We start from the raw sequence: 18,902 nt of genomic DNA on the forward strand, positions 1-18,902 counted from the left end.
ACCCCCGCAATACTGGAGCAACACTGGGGAAACTGAGGCACACGCTATTCAGACACGTTAAGAACATTCGCACTTTGGCACAGGTTGAAAGGGGGGGGGGTGTCAATGAAGGAACTGGGGGAACTCAGTTCCACAACCCAGCCCTAGTGAAGCCATGTTACAGCAGCTGTGGCTCACGACAGCAGCACCTTGCCTGTCTCTAGACCCAACTGGCCACGGGGGCCACTCCCTGGCTCCAAAACAGGGAGCAAAACCCCCAGCCCTGGGGGAAGGCTCCCTGTGCTCCCGGCCAGGGGAGGGGGTGTGACGAACTGGGACTGTTCTTGCTGGGGTGTGGGAATGCTGACAGGGGAGTGTGACTAGGATGGTCTGCATCGGGGGATGGGAGTCTGCCCGAGGGAACATACCTGAGCTTGTAACATGAGAACCCAGGAGGGGATTGGAGGTCAGGTGACTCCGGGGCCCGGGAAACTGAACAAAGGCTGTGGGAGGGGTCGCTGAAGGCAGAGTGCTGGAAGCGAGCTGGAGAGATGGCTGGGAGGGAGAAATGGCTCCGACCCCCCAAAGGGGGGTGGGCTGGAATGCCCTGGGACCCCAAGCTGGACTTAACTGAGGGGGTCCTGTTGTCTGTGCCTGCAAGACCTGTCTTGGACTGTATTCCTGTCATCCAAATAAACCTTCTGCTTTACTGGCTGGCTGAGAGTCATGGTGAATCGCAGGGAGCCGGGGGTGCAGGGCCCTGAGTCCCCCAATACTCCGTGACAACTGGTGGCAGCGGTGGGATCTACTGCACCCCGTGGACGGCGCTTCCTGCCGTAAGTGACTGGGGAGCAGTAAAACGAAGGGGGATTGATGGGGACCAGGCCGGCTGAAGAGTGGGAGAGAGACGGTTATTACCCCTGGGAGTGTGTGACCAGCGAGAAGGACTTTTGCAGTAACAGGGTCCCCCGGGGGGATCGCAGCGAGTGGTCCCAGGGGCGGAGGAGTCTGCAGCTCGACCCTGGCAGAGAGGCGGTGACCTCGAGAAGGGCTGGCACACTAGGGGGCCCCCTGGGAACTGTGGGGAGCTGTGAGCACACAGGCCGGTGAGTGGCCAGCAGGAAGATGTATGCCAAGCGGCTTAAGAGCGACCTGGTGGAGCTGTGCAAGCAGAGGGGGCTGCGCATTGGGAGGCTCACCAAAGAACAGCTCATTGCCCAGCTGGAGGCGGACGATCGCGCGAATGAACTGATCCCTGTGTCTCAGGGAAGCAGCCTGGCAAATGCAGCGCAGGCACCAGTGTCTGTCCCAGCTGGGAGTGGTCAGCCGGCTGCTGAGGGCTTCCCGAGACCCCTCCTTCCTATGCCTAGGGGAAGGGGGGGGAGGAGCCCAGCAAATACCGAGGGCGCCGTGACCCCCCCGGCCAGCAGGGGACCCTCCCGGCGAAGCTCGCCGGCCAGCAGAGGATCCTCCCGGCGACGTTCGGCATCCGGGGAGCGGAATTGGCTGGAATGGGAGAAAGAGCTAAAACTGAGAGAGCTGGAGGATCGTGAACAACAGAGACAGCATGAAGAGAGACAGCATCAGCGTGAAGAGAGACAGCGTCAGCAGGAACGGGAGGAGAATGAGAGACAGAGACAGCATGAAGAGAGACAGCGTCAGCATGACCTGGAACTGGCGAGATTGAAGGGCAGCGAACCCCCGGCTGCGGTGAGTGAGGGGGGACCCAGGACTGCACGGAGCTTTGATAAGTGCATCATGGCCCCATACAAGGAGGGGGAGGACATGGATGACTTCCTGGAGGCCTTTGAGACGGCCTGCGAGCTGCACCGGGTGGATCCCGCGGACAGACTCCGGGTCCTTACCCCCTTACTGGACCCCAAATCCGTGGCATTGTACCGCCAAGTGGGAGAGGCAGAGAAAGGGGACTACGAACTATTCAAAAAGGCCCTGCTACGAGAGTTTGGGCTGACTCCTGAGATGTACCGGGGAAGGTTCCGGAGTCAAGATAAAACCCCTGAGATCTCATATCTGCAACTAGCCGTCCGCATGGAAAGATACGCCAGCAAGTGGGCTGGTGGGGCCCAGACGAAGGAGGACCTGATTAAACTGCTGGTACTGGAGCAACTGTATGAGCGGTGCCCATCCGACCTGAGGCTGTGGTTGGTGGACAGAAAGCCAGAGAACCCGCGACACGCCGGGCAGCTGGCCGATGAGTTTGTAAAGAGCCGGTCAGGGGGTGGCAGGGAGGAGCCCCAAAGGAACAGGCCCGCCGCGATGCAGAGAGAGAGTCACCCTGGGACCTCCCAAAGGGGGAATATGGGGAATCCCCTCCCACGGGGAATGCCCAGCGTCAGGGACAACCGACCGGCTCGAGGGGACCCACAGGACATGAGCTGCTATTACTGCGGCCGAAGAGGCCACGTTCGGGCCCAGTGCCCCAAGCTCAAGGACAGACTGAGCAGACCGAACCCGCACCGGGTTAACTTGGTAGAGGCCCAGACGGACGAGGGGCCGGCTTCCCACGCGAGAGGGGCTGGCAGCTTATCAACTGCTCAAGAGAGAGAAGGGCCCCAGGCCAGCTCCTCTAGGGGGCTGGATGCTCCAGACTCAGGGTTTTTGGTTTATACGGTAGGCGCGGGGCTGTCCCTCCGGAGAGAGTACCTTGTTCCCCTGGAGGTGGATGGGAGGAAGGTCAATGGATACTGGGATACGGGCGCAGAGGTGACGCTGGCCCGGCCCGAGGTGGTGGCCCCAGATCAGGTGGTGCCCAACTCCTACCTGACCCTGACGGGGGTGGGCGGAACACCAGTCAAAGTGCCCGTGGCAAGGGTACACCTGAAGTGGGGGGCCAAGGAGGGCCCCAAGGATGTGGGGGTACACCCGTATTTGCCCACTGAGGTATTGATGGGGGGGGACCTGGAGAACTGGCCAAGCAACCCCCAAAGGGCACTGGTTGTGACCCGCAGTCAGAGCCGGCGAGGGGCCCTACGCCCTGGCCTTGGGGGGGGTGCCTTGCCTGAGGCGCAGGACCCTAACCTGGTGGGGAGGGAACGCCCAGGGACACGGCTCAGGGAGGCTGCAGCTTCAGGCCCAGCGGGCGAGAAAGAGCAGGTGGCCATCCCTGTCCCAGCTGCTGAGTTCCAGGCCGAGTTGCAGAGAGATCCCTCCTTGCGGAAGATAAGGGACCTGGCCGACCTCAATGCGGTACAGACCATGGGACGAGGTGGCCGGAAAAGGTTCCTGTGGGAGAAGGGGTTCCTGTACCGAGAATGGGCTCCCCCAGGGAAAATGGAGTCAGGGGGGATCAGGAGGCAGCTGGTGGTACCCCAGAAGTATCGCCACCAGCTGCTGTGCCGGGCCCATGATATTCCCCTCTCAGGGCACCAGGGAACCTGGCGTACCCAGCAGAGACTGCTACGGAGCTTTTACTGGCCTGGGGTCTTTGTTACTGTCCGACAGTACTGCCGATCCTGTGACCCCTGTCAGAGGGGGAGGAAGGCCTGGGACTAGGGGAAAACAGCTTTAGGACCCTTGCCCAGCATAAAGGATCCTTTCCGGAGGGTGGCCAAGGTTAAAAGGGCGGCTCTAAACCAAGAGAGCCCAAAGCACAGACCTCCAGACTGGAGCGCTGGGAGAAGACCACAGCCCAGTTGGAACCCCAGAGGTATGGGGGTGGGAAAAGGGCACAGGCCGCATAAACCTTCCCACATGCGAACTGCGAGTGCCATCAAGCACCCCGACCTAAGGGGGGGCGTGGAACGGAAGGGGCCTGGTGTAATTCCCACCAAGGAACTGGAGGGATGCGGGGGCATCCATGGGAACGGGGGTAGGTTCGAACTTCCCCAGGTCACTGGCTAAAGTGACCCTGCTCAGTTCGGTCTCGAAGGGGGGAGAGATGTGACGAACTGGGACTGTTCTTGCTGGGGTGTGGGAATGCTGACAGGGGAGTGTGACTAGGATGGTCTGCATCGGGGGATGGGAGTCGGCCCAAGGGAACATACCTGAGCTTGTAACATGAGAACCCAGGAGGGGGTTGGAGGTCAGGTGACTCCGGGGCCCGGGAAACTGAACAAAGGCTAACAGGAGTACTTGTGGCACCTTAGAGACTAACAAATTTATTAGAGCATAAGCTTTCGTGGACTACAGCCCACTTCTTCGGATGCGAACAAAGGCTGTGGGAGGGGTCGCTGAAGGCAGAGTGCTGGAAGCGAGCTGGAGAGATGGCTGGGAGGGAGAGATGGCTCTGACCCCCCAAAGGGGGGTGGACTGGAATGCCCTGGGACCCCAAGCTGGACTTAACTGAGGGGGTCCTGTTGTCTGTGCCTGCAAGACCTGTCTTGGACTGTGTTCCTGTCATCCAAATAAACCTTCTGCTTTACTGGCTGGCTGAGAGTCATGGTGAATCGCAGGAAGCCGGGGGTGCAGGGCCCTGAGTCCCCCAATACTCCATGACAGGGGGGCAGAGCAGCCGCGTGGCCCAGGAGGGGAAAGTGACCTGGATGCAGGGAGCCAGCGTTGCTCCTCACTCCCCCTCAGGGAGCAGGGGGACCCCTAGCTGGGAGCAGTATCTGGGCGTCTCCCTCACTGAGCATTGGATAATCGACATCTGGTTGGCCAGCAGTGGGTGCTTCGGGACCAGACCCCAGCCTGGCGCGACACGTTGGCAGAGGGACCCCGGGGTCCTGGCCCAGCAGCGCTCAGCTCACACGGCCTCGGCCCAGCAAAGGTTCTTCGTGAAACCAGGGAACGGAGCGGACGCTGCACAGCGGATCTGGGCTCTGAGCGGGAGCGAAGACACACCCCTACGCTACCAAACGTAGCAGCGGGAGAAACCCGGGGTCCTCCTTGGACGGGTACACGGAGCGACTGACCGGGGAGAGTCCCAAACTGCTTTGTACTCTGCCTGGGGACCCCTGGACTGCCCAGAGCCAGGCGGGCTGGGCCGATGGCCCTGTGATGGCCGCTGAGCTAAGACCGGCTCTAGCCCGGGGTGAAGCTGTTCATGGACAGGGCTCTCAGCAGCAGGGATGATGGGCTTCCGGCCATTGCCCGGCCCCCAGGGAGGAATTCCTCCGAGCTGCTCACCCCTGGCACCCGGCTTCCTCTGCAAGCCACCGATCCAGCCAAGCGGTCCCTGCTCCAGCCCCTGCAGGGAGACGGGGCCAAGGAACCCTAGACCAGCCCTGACTGGGGTTCATGCAACCTGGTCGTAAAACCCTCTGGGGCCAGGATCCCACAGGGCCCTAGGGCACCCGCCCCCTGCTGAAGTGGCCAAGGAAAGCTCTCCCCCATGTCCCACTGAAACCTCCTTTGCTCCAGAAGACGCAGGGGACTCGGAGAACATTTGCTCAAAGCCAGCGAAGACCCATCAGTCCCCCACCATCTGCTGCAGGCTGAACATGCCCAGTTCTTCCCACAGCTCCTCCGAGGCCAGGCGGCCCCAACCTGCATCGTTTGTGTGGCTTTGCCAATGTAGCCACCTCTTGGTGCCCAAAACCAGCCCCGGTGAGCCAGTGCCGCGTAGATCCGGCTAGTTACCGCCTGCGTTGTACGTCCCCTGCCCAGTCATCCAACCTTGGCTCCTGGCAGCCGGAGGGGAGTGGAGCAGCAGAACACAACAGCTGCTGTGTCTCCAAACTCTCTCTCTCTCTCACACACACACACCCACACCCAAGTGCCCGGGGTGTGCTGGGCTTTCCACACTGCCCACGACAGCAGCCTAGCCCCCCACAGGGCAGCCGGGTCTCAGCGCTGGCCGGGACCTGGAGCGAGCGGCCGCCTCGGAGCTGCCCTCGGACACACCTGCCCTGCGCCACGGGGAAGCAGCCGGTGTCTGTCTGCGGAGATCCCGGTCACGGGAGCCAGGCTCCGGCTCTACAGGACAGCGGGGAGCGTCCCAGGGTACTGCAGTGATGGGGGGGCAGAGGGGGGTGTCCTACACACTTCCTTGCCCTTCTGGGGGGGGCCCCCCCTCACATCTAGGCTCCCCCATGTAATGCACAGCCCTGCTTGGGGCAGTGCGGGGGGAGGAGGAGGAGACGACTCTGCAGACACCCAAGATGGTGACATCTCCCCACCCACCAGAAAATGACCTGGGACCCCAGAAAGACGGGGACCAACTTTTGGCACCTAGGGGGCTTCAAACAAGTGCCCAGAGGAGAAAGACTCTGCAGCTAAACCCCCCCTCCCGGTTGGATTCAACCCAGGGCCGTCAGAAAGCTCCAGGTCTCCGTTGCGGATGCTCCCCATCCCCGAGGGTCGCCGCAGAACGGGCCGGTGAGCTGCCGGCCGCCCCAGCGCGATGGAAGCCTCGCAAAGGAACAGGCGTAGGCGTGAAACAGGAACCGGGTTTTATTCTCTGACGCTCGTTTTAATGTTTCTTGTTTGCAGCTGCCACCTGGAAGAGAGGAGGCGGGTGAGAGCCGTGCCGGAGAGGGGAGCGGCGGTAAGACAGTCTAGGTGCACCCCCCTCCCGCCCCCTCACGGGACAGGCTGTGACGGTCACACGCCACTTCGCGCAGACCCCGACAGCACTAGAGCGCAGCAGGAACGGTCAGTCTTTGCTGACTGTCTCAGGGCAGCTTTGGTTCCTTTCTAGGCACGACTCCGCATTCTGCCGACGGGCACTGGGCCGGAGCCGGGGTCGGGTTCAGTTCTGTGCTGGAAGCGCTCGGCCCCTGCAGGAGAGGCAAGCGAGCGAGCGAGGAATGGGGACGCCCAGCACTACGCGGCCGGGGCCGGCTTTTTCCTGGGCGTGGGGGCAGGGAGAACGTCCCTTGCCACGCTGCCATGGGCTGACCTAAACCCACTTTCAGTGACCCTGGACACACGGGCGGGGTCCTGTAGATAAATTTCTGATAATTTTCATATGACTTTACATTGTGCCTCTTCATATAACCTTGTGGTGGGTCTACCCACGTGTGACCTCTGTTTTCATGGGACTTTGTATCAAAACCTCATTTAAAAACTTTGCATTACCCTTGGTATAATATTATAGCCCCTAAGGATAGAATAAGATAGAAGAAAAATTTCTTTTTGCTAGCAGTAGAACAAGAGCTCTTCCCCCACCCTCCCCTCTTAATCAATTGCCCTGTTGAATGAATGAGGTGTGGATGAGCAAGGCATGGAAGGCAGCACCTCCAGACAGCCTCAACTGTTGGAGAGGGGCTGGGAGCCAGACCCAAGAACAATAAAACGTGTCAAGTGGGCTCATTAAAGACAAGCAGATATACTGACGGCCTCGGGGGTTAGAAGCAAGCACCTTCTTTTGGAAACACCCTCTTTGCACCATTGGGACAACACTCAAAAGAAAGCAGCACGAAAGACCAATAGACACAGACACAGAGTTTAAATCTGGTCTAGATTTGCATAAGAGGAAAGCTGCTATAAAAGTGAGGTGTCTTGCAGAGGACCCCGGGTCTCGTCTTGTCAACATGGGAGCATCGATCCGGATCGGCAGAAGCCCGGCTCCACCCCCTCCTCCATCTAACTCACCTGGCCAGTGAAGTTAAGGGGAGCAACTAATTGGTAACAACAAGACGGAATGGGTTTGTGTGTGTGTGTGAGCGTAAGTGTAATATATTATATGCATATAATACAGTGTTAATGAACACATGTATTACTAATAAATGTGGCATTTTGCCTTATTCCCCCTGAAAAGATCCTGTGCAGTACTTTAAGTACAACAGTCCCCAGGCCCTACCAAGCACACGGGGGTGGGAAGGCAGCGTTACCTGGCCGGCGATTCTGTCCAGATCTCTCTGTCCCTGGGGGGTGAGTTTGCGACCTCTGGAAGGAAACAGGAAAGGTAAAGAATCCGTCACTGGGGAATAACGCCTCTCCCAGCACCCCAGGCCCTGGAGCCGGCTCGGCTGCAGCCCGCGCCCACCACGCAGCATTCAGATCGGGCTCCGACGCCCGGAGCACTCAGTGCCAACCCGATGGGCTGCTCTGAACCCCGCCTCTCCTCCCGCCCAGCAGCGACGTCCAGCCAGGCCCCTCGACACTCACCCATCCTGATCCTTCTCCACCATTTTCAGCCCCTCCAAGGCCTGCAGCACCCGCCTGGCCACGCTCTTGGAGCCGCGGCTGAAGTGGCTGGGCATGACGCCGTTGCGCTGCCGGCCCCCGTAGATCTTGGTCATAGAGCCGACGCCGGCACCACCGCGGAGGTACAGGTGCCGGGCCGTGGACGCTGCAGAACCACAGGCAGAGCCGTTAGCCTGGCGTCTCGGCAGCTGCTTCCACGCCCCCCCCCTCCCCTGCTCCGCACAGCCACTCTGCCCCGGCAGGCGAGGGAAGGCGCAGCGACCAGGAGACTCGGGGGCTCAGGGCTCGGTTTGCCAGCTAGGAAGCCGGCGGTGCCGGAATCGCTGCACAGGGCAGAGTTCCTCCCGCCACCCCCACCCCCCCCCCGAGCCTGCGGGGCTGGTGAAATCAGAGCACAAGCCGACCCCTCAGTAACAAACCCAGGGCAAGGGGGGCTGGGATCAGAGCCCGGACGTTTCTCTAGTTCAGCGCTGGAGGGTTCGGGACGCGGGACGCATTCGAGAGCCTCTCGCCAGCCAGACGAGGCTCCGGGGCAGGAAAGGCTGAACTCAGAGCCCGTCCCTTTGCCCTACGTGGCGTGTTCATGAGCCAACCCAAGAGTCACAAACGAGCCGCCAGAGGCCCTCAGACAGCACCGGGAGACGGACAGAGGAACGGCGGTGGCCAAACCCATGGATCAGAGACGCAAGGCCACAGTCCCTCACTAGCAACACAGGGTGCTCGGTCTGATCGCGGTCAGGGCATCTCCTCCCACACCCCCAGCTCCCAACGGGCTCTAACACAACACACTACTTTAAGTGCCGAGCACTCAGATTCCGGATTTGTTCTGCGTTTGCTGGCTGAGGCTGGCGGCCGCTCTGCAGGGCGTGACACACAAGCTGAAGTCCCGAGAAGACTGGACAGCGACAGCCGGCGTGGGAGGGAAGTGGGCTGTGACCCCCCAGGTCATTCGGGGTCACTGCTCCGCTGGCTATGGGGAGGCAAACGCGCCCCTCGCTGCTATAGGCAGGGCTGGAATTCTTACCTGCTCGGGTGTAGAACCAGTTCTCATCGTACGGGGCCAACTCCTTGTGCTTGGCGAGCTTGACCGTATCCACCCACTCGGGCACCTTCAGCTTTCCTGACCTGGAAGCAAGCCAGGGACAAGTCAGCAGCAGCCTAGCTGGGGGGGAACGCTGCATGTCCACGCGACAGCGGGCAGGCCTGCAGGGGAGACTGCCCAGGGCCCGAGGAGTGCGGGGAGATCAAAAGGGGCATTTTGGGAGAGGAAACTTATCCTGGCCAGATCCGCGGCAGCTGCCCCGACCAGCCCTCCCCCGGTCTGAATAAGCCTCGTCCTGCCGCCCCCGGGACAGGGTAAAACTCACTTCTTGAGGAAGGCAGCCAGGGCCCTGACGAACTCCTGCTGGTTAACGTCTTTCACCGTGACACCAGGCATCTGCAAGACAGGGGAGCCGTGCTACAAGCTACTCAGGGCCCCTGGACGCGCGCACAGGACCCCGGCTTTCCCCAGGGGGGAGCTGGGTTTAGCTCCACGGCGGAGCTGACCCTGCTGGGATGCAAAGTGGGAGCTCTGGGCCCAGACCCAGGAGCACCCCCGGGACAGGGAGAGCACCCCCGCCCGGCGCGGGCACAGGGGGGATCGGGGTTCTCCGTCCAGCCTAGGCGGGGCCCCCCGCAGTCCCCACGGGCCAGTATCATGGCAGCAGCCGGGTGCCACCCGGCCAGGCGCTGCAGAAACCCAGGAGTGACTGTAGGAGCTGGGCGGGGGCGGGGAGCCGGGTCTGGGTTCCCGGTGCCCCACAGGGCAGAGGCACAAATCCAGATGAGCTCAGCCCCGGCGGGGGCTGATCCTGCCCAGCCACCCACACACCCTGCCTGCCCCCCACCTCGGGGGGGCCTTCAGGTACCACAGCCCCGGGGCCAGCCCCCCCCCCCGCTGGGCAAGGGGCGGGCAGGGAAAGGCTCCAGCATGGCCCACAGGGCAGATCGGAGCCCACGTGACGCAGGGCTGCCCCCAGCGCCCCCCCCCGACACGGGGCTGCCCCCAGCGCCCCCCCCCGACACGGGGCTGCCCCCCCCCCAGTGCCCGCACCCAGCAACTCTCCCCCACCCCGAAGCGCCCCCCCCCGCGGCCTGTCCCCGGGGGGGGGGGTCCCGCGGGCCGGGCGGGAGCGGGGGCTCCATACGGGGGCGGCCCAGGCCGCGGGGCAGGGGCCGGGCGGGTCCATGCGGGGGGGTCCCTGGCCGGGGGGGGCGGGGGCCGGACGGGGGGGCGCGGGGGGGTCCATGCGGGGGGGTCCCTGGCCGGGGGGGGCGGGGGCCGGACGGGGGGGGCGCGGGGGGGTCCATGCGGGGGGTAGCGGGGGCGGGGGCCGGACGGGGGGGCGCGGGGGGGTCCATGCGGGGAGGGGGCGGGGGGGGGCGGGGGGGTCCATGCGGGGGGGTCCCTGGCCGGGGGGGGCGGGGGCGGGGGCCGGACGGGGGGGGCGCGGGGGGGGTCCATGCGGGGAGGGGGCGGGGGGGCGCGGGGGGGTCCATGCGGGGGGGTCCCTGGCCGGGCCCAGCCCCCCCCGCTCCTCACCTCGCTGCTGGCTCCGCGCTGCCGGGCTCGGAAAGGGCCGTACGGGGCCGCCCGCCCTCAGACCACGGGCCCCAGATCCCGCGAGAGCCGCTCGCCCAATCGCGCCCCGCGAGAGCTGGGCTCGGCCAATCGCCGCCGAGCGGGACGGGGCGGGCGGGGCCGCGCGGGGCGGAAGTCGGGGGGCGGGGAAATCAGCGCGCGGCGCAAACGCCGCTTGTCCAGCGCTGCGGGGCGGAAGTGTGACGTAACATCGCTTCGTTGTGACATCACTGCCTCGAGGTGTGATGTAACCGCATCTAATCGCAGTCCCATGACGTCACAGCATCCAAATGCGATGTCACCGCGTCTGATTACAGTCTGGTGACATCAGAGCGACTCATTGTGACATCATCTCACCTTATCACAGCCTCATTGTGACATCACAGAGACTCATTGTGACATCATCTCACCCTATCACAGCCTCATTGTGACATCACAGAGACTCATTGTGACATCATCTCACCCTATCACAGTCTCATTGTGACATCACAGAGACTCATTGTGACATCATCTCACCTTATCACAGTCTCATTGTGACATCACAGCGCCTCATTGCCATGCTGGGGAGTTTCACTGGGTCACCTTTGCCATTGCCGGGCAGCTGGAGCCAGGCCCCCACCCCCACCCCCCCCCGCCTCACCAGCTGGGAATGGAGCCAATCCCCCTCCCCCAGCTTGGGTGACCGGATGTCCCGATTTTATAGGGCAAGTCCCGATGTTTGGGTCTTTTTCTTATATAGGCTCCTATTACCCCCCAGCCCTGTCCCGATTTTTCACATTTGCTGTCTGGTCACCCTCCCCCCAGCTCCCCGAGCCAGCCAGTCCCCCCACCACCACCACCACCACCTGGGAACGACCTGCGCTGGACGGAGCCATGGCCCGATCCCCCTCCCCCAGCCCCCCCGAGCCAGCCAGTCCCCCCCCGCACCACCACCTGGGAACGACCTGCGCTGGATGGAGCCATGACCCGATCCCCCTCCCACCCCCGAGTCAGCCAGTCCCTCCTGAGTCCCCCCCCATCTGGAAACGTGCTGCCTTTGACGGAGCTGTGGCCCATTCCCCACCCCAAACCAGCCCCCACCTCAGCTAGTCCTTCCCAATACCCCCCTTCCCTGCCAGCTGGGAACCATCCCCTCCCCCCCCCCCCGAGCCAGCCAGTCCCTCCCAGCCCACTGCCCCTGGCCCCCCACCAGCTGGGAACCACCCCCCCCAATCCGCCACTGCCCTCCCCCCCAGCTGGGAACAGCCTGGTTGGAAGGGAGCCGTGGTCTGTTCCCCCCACCCCCAGCCAGCCAGTCCCTCCCAGGCCCGTGGCCCCCCACCCCTGCCCTTTCCCAGAATCGATTTAACAAACGTTCAGTACAGGACGGAGGCCAGGCTCACGCTGCCGTCACGGGATGGTTTTATTGCCCGACAGCTGGGTGATCAATCCCTACCACCACTTCTTCAATAATTGCTCCGTGAGCCGGAGGGAGCCCCCCCGTTTTCCCTGCTCGCGCTGGCTGGCGGGGCTGGGTGTCTCCAACTCGCCCAGCCAGGGATGGCACCCAACGTCCTTGAACCCATGGCCAGAGCTCAGCGCAAGCCACCCTCCAGGATGGGGCCTGTATTGAACAGCCAATAACCCCAGGGACACAAAGACAGGAGAAGAAAACCCAGCCCGTGGCTGGGGAGTTGCTGAGGGGGCAGGCATCAGAGATTGGGGGCGGGGGGGCGTCACCCCTTCCCTTTACAAATAGGACAGGGAGCTCAGCGGGGCGCTATGCTGGGATCGGGCCGCCAGGGAGCAGGGCTGGGCCTTGGTCCTTATCTTCGGCCGCTCTGGCCCTGGGGATGAACCTTGGCGCGGGAGCAGCACGGGACGTAGCGGAGGCAGACGGACCTGAGCGTCCGCCCGAAGTCCTTCTTCCTCATGGCGTAGACCAGCGGGTTGGCCAGGGAGTTGAGGTGGGACAGCAGCACGGCCAGGCGGTCCAGGGCCGCGTAGCTCCGGCACCTGGGGCAGAGGAGCCGGACGCAGTAGATGACGTGCAGCGGGATCCAGCAGAAGCAGAAGATGCCGAGCAGGAGGAGGAGGGTGCGAGCCATCGGCAGCTCCCCTCGCTTGGCCGCCCGCAGCGGCTGGGCGAGGAAGTGCCCGCGCACCAGCCGGAAGAGGTCGGCGTAGATGCCCAGCAGGGCGCCCAGGGGCAGCAGCGTGCAGGCGAAGAAGACGAAGTAGACCAGGTATTCGGGGGCGAAGACGGAGGTGAAGGAGCAGCGCCCCAGGTGCTCGTCGTGCAGGTGGCTGTAGGGGGGCGCCCCGCGCGTGCCCGGGTACACCTTGGAGAGGAAGCCGCCGTAGGGCTGGTCGCGGGCGATGAGGACCACGGCGGCTCGCTCGGCGGCGTAGCTGACAGCCAGGGTCCGGTTCCAGTTCTGCTCCATGTAGCGCCCCTGCCGGTTCCAACCCATCATGGGGGAGAGGCCGATCAGCAGCGACAGCAGCCAGCACAGGCCCACGGCGCCCAGCACCCGGCCCCTCCTCACGTACATGGCGTAGCTGCAAGGAGAGAGCTGGCTCAGGGCCCTGGTGGGCTCCACAGACGCCCTCCAGCCGCCCGGCAGCCTGGGCAAAGCCACTCCCACCGGGATGGCCTGGCGTGCGCTGGAGCCTGTGTGCCAATGCTGCTGGCCGGAGGGGAGCTGCCCCCCAAGGTCTGCTAGGAGCAGTACGGCCCTCAGACCCACCGGGGCCACAGACTGGTTTGCCCGGCCCTGGAGCCAGCCCAGCTGGCGAGTCCCACACCCCCGGGAGGCCCCGCCCCCCACCCCACGCGCTCGGGGGGGCCCGTCTCTCTTGCCTGCTGGGCAGACGGATTTTCAGGTGGGCGTTGAGTGCGATGAGCAGTAGCAGGAGGATGGAGAACTGGGTGGTGACCAGCGGGAAGCAGGCCAGGAAGAGGCAGGTGTAGAAGCAGAGGGTGAGCTCCAGGCTGAGCACTATGGAGAAGGGGATGGCCAGGGCGCCCACGCCCAGGTCGGCCAGCGCCAGGCAGGCCACCAGGCAGTTGGTGACGCTCCGCAGCTCCCGGTGCAGGCAGAGCGCGGCGCACACCAGCAGGTTGGTGGCCACCACGGCCAGGGCCAGGAGCCCCTCCAGAATGACGAAGCCGAGGTACAGATCCATCGGGACAGGGGTGAGGGGGCACCTGCCAGCCCTGCTGCTGAAGGGAGCGTCCCCTGCAGCCGGCCCTGCCCAGTGATAAGCGGCTGCCGGCTGCGTTTGCCGAGCGATCCCTGAGCAAACAGATGAGGGCTGTGGAGGGCGGGCGCCGCGTGGATCGATCCGGCTCCCACGCGGGTGACAGGTGCCAGCTGGCGGCGGGAGAACGGCGGGGACCAGCAAGGTGCCTGCGGGTTTGGGGAGCAAGCGAGGGCGCGGGCAGACTGAGGCACTACTCGTGGGGGGGGGGGAGTGTGCGGGGGGGGGGGGTGTGTGCTCAGGGTGGGGTAGGGGTTCCCCCCAACCAGAGGTTCAGATAAACACCTGACCTCTAATTCTGGCACTTCAGCGGTTCGCCCCTCATGACGAATGCAGGGCTGGGAGCTCCCTGGGGCAGGGCCCGGCTCTGGGTTCTGTATGCGTGCAGCCCCTGGCGCGCTGGGGTCCTGGCCCAGGACGGGGACTCCTGCGTGCTACCGTAATACACCTAATAAATACCAACCGTAACGTGCAGCCCCTGGCGCGCTGGGGACCTTGGCCAGATTGGGGGCGCCTGCGTGCTACCGTAATACACCTAATAAATACCAACCGTAACGTGCAGCCCCTGGCGCGCTGGGGTCCTGGCCCAGGACGGGGACTCCTGCGTGCTACCGTAATACACCTAATAAATACCAACCATAACGTGCAGCCCCTGGCGCGCTGGGGACCTTGGCCAGATTGGGGGCGCCTGCGTGCTACCGTAATACACCTAATAAATACCAACCGTAACGTGCAGCCCCTGGCGCGCTGGGGACCTTGGCCAGATTGGGGGCGCCTGCGTGCTACCGTAATACACCTAATAAATACCAACCGTAACGTGCAGCCCCTGGCGCGCTGGGGTCCTGGCCCAGGACGGGGACTCCTGCGTGCTACCGTAATACACCTAATAAATAGCAACTGTAACGTGCAGCTCCTGGCGCACTGGGATCCTGGGCCAGGCCAGGGGCTCCTGGGTGCTACCGTAATACACCTAATAAATACCAACCGTAACGTGCAGCCCCTGGCACGCTGGGGTCCTGGGCCAGGATGGGGGCTCCTGGGTGCTACCGTAATACACCTAATAAATACCAACCGTAACGTGCAGCCCCTGGCGCGCTGGGGTCCTGGGCCAGGCCAGGGGCTCCTGGGCGCTACCATAATACAACTAATAAATAGCAACAGTCACATGCAGCCCCTGGCACACTGGGGACCTGGGCGCTACCGTAATACATCTAATAAATAGCATTCGAACGTGCAGCCCCTGGAGTGCTGGGGACCTGGGCCAGGACGGCCTTTGGAGAAACAGGCTGCTGGCCCGTGCTGGAGAACAGTGGGGGCTGTTGGTGGCCCCCCCAGTGCTCCGAGAGCTGCAGCCGGGGCCGTCAGAGCCCTGGGGCCCCGCTGCTAGTGTGGGTGGCAGAGCAGATGGCCCCGGAGCCCCGTGGGCGGCAGCAGAGGGAGGTGCTGGTAGCTGGAGAGCGACGATCCGCCCGCCCTTCCCTGCCCTGCACCATCCGTCCCAGGCGCCTCTCGCGAGAAGCAGGGACCTTCGCCTGGCGGGTCTCCCAGCGTCCTCCTGCCGTGGGGAGCTACCGGCCGGGCGGGTGCACGCTGCGGGTGGCTCCCTAGACTAACCGGCCCCGCGAGGTGACCAGGTCTGGTGCCTCGGCAGCTGCAATACAGACCTCCCGGCTAGAGAGGGGCTGTGACGTGCCTGCCTCCCTCTACGGAGTGACAAGGCCAGAGCATTAATATCGCTGATTGGACCAACTTCTGCTGGCGAAAGGGCTGAGCTGCCGAGCTCCATAGAGCCCTCCCGCCGGGTTTGTCTAACGAGCGGCGCAAACGGGTTCTGACGAGAGGAGTGTTTATGGGGGACGGGGTCCAGTTTTGGGCCCCACACTACAAGAAGGATGTGGAAAAATTGGAAAGAGTCCAGCGGAGGGCAACAAAAATGTTTAGGGGTCTGGAACACATGACTTATGAGGAGAGGCTGAGGGAACTGGGATTGTTTAGTCTGCAGAAGAGAAGAATGAGGGGGGATTTGATAGCTGCTGTCAACTACCTGAAGGGGGGTTCCAAAGAGGATGGATCTAGACTGTTCTCAGTGGTGGCAGATGACAGAACAAGGAGCAATGGTCTCAAGTTGCAGTGGGGGAGGTCCAGGTTGGATATTAGGAAGCACTATTTCACTAGGAGGGTGGTGAAGCACTGGAATGGGTTCCCTAGGGAGGTGGTGGAATCTCCTTCCTTAGAGGTTTTTAAGGCCCGGCTTGACAAAGCCCTGGCTGGGATGATTTAGTTGGGGTTGGTCCTGCTTTGAGCAGGGGGTTGGACTAGATACCTCCTGAGATCCCTTCCAACCCTGATATTCTATGATTCTCTCTCACCAATAAAGGATCTCGGGTCTGTAACGAGCGGGGGGGACGAGGCGGGAGCCTCCCACGGCTGCGAGAAAGAGTCACGAATTGCAGCAGGTACAAAGAGGCAGAACTTAGGCAGAACTCTCTACCCCTAGAGACCAGTGCCGGTGTCTGCCCGGCCGCGCCAGGGGTTTCATGCCACAGCTGAGTCCCAAAGCTTGGGGGAGGCTCCAGGGTTAAAAAAAGAACTAGATAAATTCATGGAGGATAGGTCCATCAATGGCTATTAGCCAGGATGGGCAGGGCTGGTGTCCCTAGCTCTGTTTGCCAGAGCTGGGAATGGGCGACAGGGGATGGATCACTTGATGATTCCCTGTTCTGTTCATTCCCTCGGGGGCACCTGGCATTGGCCACTGTCGGCAGACACGATACTGGGCTAGATGGACCCTTGGTCTGACTCAGTCCGGCCGTTCTTATGTTCAGGAAGGGAAGGATTCATTCATTGGGAGGAAAAATAAGCCGCCTCATGTTTCCTCCACCTCCATATTGCCAAGTCAGCCGGAGGAAACCCGTGCCCAACCCGTGCCAATAGGAAGCGCCAATGGCCACAGATGCGCTGGCCGATGCACACAGCCCACCATTCACGCCAGCCGCCCGAGCGCCCAGGGGAGCGGCTGTCAGAGCCATGACCCGACCCTCGCTGTCGCCCAGCTGTGAGTTCTCCAGGCCGGGCCCTGCTCGGGGGCTGTGCAGTGCCCAGGGCTTCGGGAGCGGGAAAGCGCTCGCCCCGCCGAGGATCTAGGCCCCCAAAGGTCCTGTCGCCTGGTAGCCGGTCCCCCATCTTTCCTGTCCCAGGCCAGTCGCGCCCCAGCTTGGTGTACGGAGGAGGGCTGGGCTGCCCTGGGGATTACAAGGGAGAGACGATCCCAAGTCTGGGGGGAGCAGAGAGCTCGGGAACCAGAGTCTGGAGCAGCGGCTGCTGGCCCGGAGCCAGAGAGCCGCGGCCCGAGCTCTGTTCCCCCTCGACAGCGCAGCAAGGCTCCCGTTCGAGGCTCCCCGGCCTGCCCAGCTCCCCAACTCCCCAGCAAACGGGACGGCTTGCTTTCTCCTCAGAGACCGATACCTGAGTCAGCGCCAGGTGTGGGGCGCTCGCGGGCAGCGCTCCCTGGGCAAGGTTTATTCTTCTTCGGGTAGAAGCGTTACAGAGAAAACACGTAAAAAACAATCCAAGAAGCTGCCCGCCTGCTAACGCGCTCACCAGCGAGTCCCCGGCTGGAGTGTGAGTCCTTCACAGTCCCCCGCAGCAGGCGTCTCGTTTGTGATGCCACAGTTCAGAGCCACCTCCCAGCCCTGTGGGGCCTGCCAGCCCTCCCCAAAGGATTGGGCCCCCCACGGGCAAGGGCGGGGTTGGTTAAAGGCCCCGAGCCTGTTCAAATCCCGGCGATTTAGCCCCAACCCCCTTTCTCTGGCTGCCGATCCCTGGAGAATCCAGTGTGAGCTAGTCTGCGTGAGCCCCTCCCGGGCCGGCTTGAGAGGAGGAAGTCCACGAGCCCCCCGTGACAGACGGCCTCACAACACCCAAACAATCGCGGTTCAAAGGCACTGCACACAGTTCAGGCAGTGTAACGATGCAGTTCTGGGGGGACCCAACGGAGAGTGCCAATTCAGGACAAATCGTTCAGAGCAGGCCAGTTACAGCCCCAGGCTGGCGTTTCTCCACCTCTAAGGCACCAAACCAGCCAGCCAGAGAGGACTTTGGTCTCACCCCACTGGCTAACCGCAAGTCACACAAGCAATTCCCTCCGACACTCCAGTTTCCCAGTATCCCCACCAGTGCCACTCGTTATGGGGACAGATGGTTATGAAAACCAATACCCCAGTAAAAGAAAAAAGGTTCTCCTGATCCCAAAGGACCAAGCCCCAGACCCAGGTCAATATACAAATCAGATCTTACCCACAAATCACGCTGTCACCAATCCTTTAGAATCTACAATCTAAAGGTTTATTCATAAAAGGAAGAAGATCTGGATGAGAGCTAGAATTGGTTACATGGAATCAATGACATCCAGAAATGGCGAAGTTCTTGGTTCAGGCTTGTAGCAGGGATGGAATAAACTGCAGGTTCAAATCAAGTCTCTGGAACAACCCCAGCTGGGATGGGTCCTTCAGTCCTTTGTTCAGAGTTTCCGTTTGTAGCAAACTTCCCTCCCCAGGAAAGGGACAAAGCCCAAAGGAGAAGGGGCTGGAGGGTGAGTCAGTTTGGAGCTGGCCGGGGACAGGAAGTGAGGGCAGATGGGAGTGTCTGGCTCGCTGGGCCCCAGAATGGACCCGGCCAAGGGGTCCTGTTCTCTGTACCTACAAGCTCTGTTTTAGACAATGTTCCTGTCGTCTAATAAACCTCTGTGTTACTGGCTGGCCGAGAGTCACGTCTGACTGCAAAGTGGGGGTGCAGGACCCTCTGGCTGCCCCAGGACCCCGCCTGGGCGGACTCGCTGTGGGAAGCGCACGGAGGGGCATATGCTGAAAGCTCCAAGGTCAGACCCAGGAGGTGAAGCCGTGTGAGCTTCTTGCCCTGAAGACAGTCTGCTCCGAGGGAGAGGAGGCTCCCCAGAGTCCTGCCTGGCTTTGTGGGGAGCAGTTCCAGAGCATCGCCCGGGGACTCT

At 62.6% G+C, this 18,902-nt stretch overlaps 2 protein-coding genes across 2 annotated transcripts; both read right to left on the bottom strand.

Annotated features, from left to right (window-relative positions):
* Positions 1-6,315: 6,315 nt before the first annotated feature.
* Positions 6,316-10,664, bottom strand: RPS19 (ribosomal protein S19). Its single transcript, XM_054011154.1, has 6 exons — positions 10,616-10,664; positions 9,399-9,469; positions 9,056-9,156; positions 7,993-8,176; positions 7,716-7,770; positions 6,316-6,379 (listed from the first exon to the last, which is right to left on the bottom strand). The coding sequence occupies exons 2-6, from the start codon at positions 9,467-9,469 to the stop codon at positions 6,353-6,355; spliced, it is 438 nt and encodes a 145-aa protein (XP_053867129.1). The 5' UTR covers positions 10,616-10,664; the 3' UTR covers positions 6,316-6,352.
* A 1,550-nt stretch (positions 10,665-12,214) lies between these two features.
* Positions 12,215-13,822, bottom strand: LOC128826856 (adenosine receptor A1-like). Its single transcript, XM_054010363.1, has 2 exons — positions 13,497-13,822; positions 12,215-13,195 (listed from the first exon to the last, which is right to left on the bottom strand). Exons 1-2 carry the CDS (start codon positions 13,820-13,822, stop codon positions 12,460-12,462), a joined length of 1,062 nt encoding a protein of 353 aa, XP_053866338.1. The 3' UTR covers positions 12,215-12,459.
* Between the last annotated feature and the right edge of the window lie 5,080 nt (positions 13,823-18,902).

Source organism: Malaclemys terrapin, chromosome 21, assembly GCF_027887155.1.
Source record: "Malaclemys terrapin pileata isolate rMalTer1 chromosome 21, rMalTer1.hap1, whole genome shotgun sequence".
Classification (NCBI taxonomy): Eukaryota; Metazoa; Chordata; order Testudines; family Emydidae; genus Malaclemys; species Malaclemys terrapin.